The 3,886-nt window shown below is 59.8% G+C and overlaps 1 protein-coding gene across 1 annotated transcript; it reads right to left on the bottom strand.

Moving 5' to 3' along the window:
* Nucleotides 1–1,472: 1,472 nt before the first annotated feature.
* Nucleotides 1,473–3,885, bottom strand: FBXO2 (F-box protein 2; the record flags this gene model as incomplete). The annotated part of the gene is made up of 5 exons (XM_004705432.2): nucleotides 1,473–1,858; nucleotides 2,283–2,421; nucleotides 3,044–3,139; nucleotides 3,210–3,339; nucleotides 3,717–3,885. Coding segments are annotated over 5 exons (669 nt in total), but the record flags the coding sequence as incomplete, so codon positions are not given.
* Between the last annotated feature and the right edge of the window lies 1 nt (nucleotide 3,886).

Here is a 3,886-nt window from a genome sequence, read left to right as displayed (position 1 = left end):
TTTGATGCCTGATACCTGATCCCATCGACACCTCATGATCACACAAGCTGGTGTGCTTCTTCCATGTGGGCTTTGCTGCTTCTCAGCTAGATGGCCACTTGCTTACCTTCAAGTCTTTAAGATGCTTTATCTTTTGATAGCCGGGCACCATCAGCTTTCTTCACCACATTTGCTTATGCACCCACTGTCTTCAGCAATGGTATCGGGAGGTGAGCATCACGGAATGCCAGGTTAACGGAACAAAGTGTTCTTGCATTGGGCCTCCATTCACTTTCATGGCAACGCCTCTCTGCATCCAGCCTCTTCCGTGGCCTAGTGTTGGCCCTGCTCTCCCTCCCACTCCGCTCTGGCTCCCACATACCACCCAGCCCCGCTCCTTGTCCCAGAGCACACAGCACACCTTCCCTCCTCCACCAGCACTCCCAGGGAGACCCAAAATGAGACAGTGCTCCCCCTCCTGTCAAGTGTGGTCTGTGCTCCTCCCCCAGGTGGGAAATCCCTATGGAAGGAGGGAGGGACACGGCTTTGTCTCCCCTGGGCTGAGGCTTCCCCAGGGTAGGAGCTGGACCTCCAACATTAGACTGGAAGCTCTCAGGCACCGGATAGATCCCTCCCAATGGGCTCCATCTAGACTCTTCTTCAGCCCTCCTCCCCTACCCCCCTACCCCTACCCTGGCCAGGCCAGACATTGGGGTTCCAGAAATCATGAGTGAATGAATGAGTGAATGAACACTGTAGACAGACACTAGCAGCCTCAACTCTGCACCCTGCGCCCCTGGCCCACATCAGGCGTCAGGCTCAAAGGGAAGTTGGAGCGGCACTGTGATTTCATGGGTCACCATCTGGGAGAGGCAGGTGTTTCAAGACCCTCGACCACCTCCAGGGCCAGCAGCTGGGACCCTGGGAAGGGGCAGGATCTGAGGCTGCTGCGAGGCACACAGCCTGGCACACACACTCCCACCCCCTTTGGGGAACCAATGCCAGGGGCTACCAAGGTCAAAAGGACCCCTCTGGGCAGGACTGGGAAACTGACCAATGAAAGGCCAGATGCTAGTCCAGGCCAGAGGGGAGAGCCTGAGTGGGCCTAAACCAGAGGGAGGCCTGCTGCCCACTTCTGCCACCAGGAGGGTTTTTGCCCTAGACTTGGTATCACTGCCATCAACACCACAGGGGGAGGGGCAGCCAGGCCAGGAATCAACTGGGCAGAGAGGCCTGAAGGGCACCCCCCATGCCTGGGCAGCTAGGATGTCGTCAGGCGCCAGGCCCCACTGGCCCCTCCTCGGCCCACACAAACCGGCCTTTGTCCAGCCCTGCAGCCCTGGCTCGACTGGCTCCACACAGGCCCAAGGGCCCTGGAAACCAGAGCAGCTGGAGCCCCACCAAGGATTTTTCTAGACTGGGCCAGGGCCGCAGGAGACTGGGAGGGCGGGGAGCGCGGAGCACATTCATTCAGCCGCACGTTCATTCATCGCTGCCTTTGACAAATGGTCTTTATTGAACACCCACTGGAGGAGGGGAACAGAGCAGTGAGGGTCAGCCCAGGCCCACGCCCTCCAAGAGCTTACATTCTAGAGGTGGGCTGCCAATTAGATGCAAATATATGCAGATGTATGCCCACAGAACACCCTCTTTCCCCTGGTGGGCAGGAGAGGTGAGAGGTGGGGGCAGAGGAAGCTACGACTAAGTTAAGGCCTATCTGCCCGCTGGCCTCTGCCTTCAGGGGTCAGGGCTCCACCCAGACACTGCTGTTGGTCACCCTCGCCCCGAACCAGCCCTTCCAGTAGACGGAGTCCTGCCCACCGTGCTCGAAGCGGACGAAGCGGACGCCAGGCCCGTAGTCGGTGAAAGTGTGTGAGATCTGGGGAGGGAGGCAGGGGGTCAAACTGGGAGGGTTCTCCGTCTCCTCCAGCCCACCCTCCCCACCCCTGTGCCCTGCCCAACCTCTGATCCCCAAGGGTGTTCTTAGCTAAGGTGACCAGACATCCCGCTTTTGGAGGGACAGTCCCAATTTGTCCCGCGTCCTGTAGCGTTTTTAAAAAGTCCTGATTTTTGGACAGAATGCACAACAAGCTAGGGTGTACGGTTTTCGGCTGCCATGTGGCTATTTCGCCAGGATATGAGTTTTATCAATGGTGTCCCGCTTTACCAATGTTAAAATCTGGTCACCTTATTCTTCGCACCAGTACCCCAGGGAACAAGTCCGCACCCTGGGTGGAGTTTCCACAGGGCTTGTCCCTAGAGTCTAGGCCCCACCATGCACTGCCCCAACCCCACCAGCTCACCTCGATCCAGCCACCTTCGTCAGAGTCCTGGGGCACTGCCACCTGCCCAGTGCTGAACTCAGCCAGCACGTCCTCATGCTCAGACAGCAGCTTCACGGTGAGCTCATACACACAGCCCGCATCGCTGCGGCCCGAGTACCTGGTGGGAGGGAAGGCAGAAGCCCCTGGGGCGCAGCCTCTGCCTTGCAGGCTGGGACCATAGGCCGAGCCTTCTACAGGTGCGGTTACCTATGCCCAACCACCTGAAGAGGCCGGTGCCACCACTGACCCCACTGAACAGGACACAGAGGCCTGCGAGAGAAGGTGACTCTCCCGGCAGCCAAGACTAACGCCAGTCCACAGACCCAGCCTTGGGGCCGGGGCCAGTTCACATGTGTTTTTTTGAACCACAACAGATTTGACTGGGTGGCCACAGTAGGTAACACACAGGCGGTTGGTTCAACCACCAGGCGCTCCGACAGAGGAAGACGAGGCTTTCTACTCCCGTAAAGAGTTACAGTCTGGGAAACCCACAGGGCAGTTCTACCCCGTCCCTCAGAGCTGCTCTGAGCCAGACTCCACAGCGCAGTGTGTTGGGGTTTTATACATAAATAGCCAACATTTAAATCTCAATAGGAAAGGGGTAGATTTTCACCAGCTCTCTCTAACTCAGAAGGTGCCAACCCCAGAAAGCACCTGTGAACATGAGCTGTAGCGTTGGGAGCAGGGCACCTGGCCCAGCCCCACCCTCTGCTCTGAGCAGCCCTGGCCCCAGTACTCACCAGTCCTTCACCACGATGGCCGGCTGAGTCGTGTCCAACAGCTCCTCCCAGTAGCCCTCGGCTTGCAGGTCAATGACCTGTGCTTTGCGACACCACCTGAGAGAACTGGGATGTCAAGACGGAGGGGACCCCGCAGCCCAGCACCTCCCCGCCCTGTTCTCCTTACTCAAAGGAGGAGGCGAAGAACTTCTTGACGCTCTCGTCCTGACTGAATTCCGCCCCGCAGTCTCCGGGCAGCTCCTCCACCCTCCAGCCGTCCCCACCATGCTCCACGTCACACCAGCCCTCGAGATCCTCTGTGGGAAAGCGCACCCGCCCTGGTCACCCACCCAGGTCGCTCAGCCCTGCCCAGGTGGGCAGGAGAGACTGGGTAACTCGCATGGTGTCCAGGGTGGGCGGACGATGAGGGGGGCTTCAGAGTGGGTACTTCGTTTGTGCCCAGATTCTTCCTCCTGGGAGGGTCCTCCCCGGGGTCTGATCTGTCCGCCCTAGTCCTGAAGGTCAAGAGAGACCCCCTCCGCGGGGCCCTGGGGTGCAGGCGGGGGAGTCAGGGCGCTACTAGTGGGCAGTATTTGTTGCCACTGCTCTGTGCTGGGCACTGTGCCCAGCACTCTATGGCTCGTAACCCGCCAGGCAGGCTGGGGCCGCCCTGGCCCACTTTGCCGCCCCTCACCTTCCCCGCACGAGTTGCGCAGCAGGTTGCGCCGCCGCTTGCTCAGGAAGTAGAACTGCTGCCAGTGGTCGCGCTCGTCCTCGGCGCCGTCCTCGGCCACCAGCCCCTCCTGCTGGCACTTGAGCAGCCACAGCGGGGCACCGTCCACCAGCTCCTTCCAGCGCAGGCAC

The sequence above is a fragment of the Echinops telfairi genome, unplaced genomic scaffold, assembly GCF_000313985.2.
Source record: "Echinops telfairi isolate 266 unplaced genomic scaffold, ASM31398v2 ScPeMD7_7457;HRSCAF=8495, whole genome shotgun sequence".
In the NCBI taxonomy this organism is placed as follows: domain Eukaryota; kingdom Metazoa; phylum Chordata; class Mammalia; order Afrosoricida; family Tenrecidae; genus Echinops; species Echinops telfairi.
The sequence above is the reverse complement of the archived record's forward strand: the minus strand, read 5'-3'. Positions and strand labels throughout refer to the sequence as shown.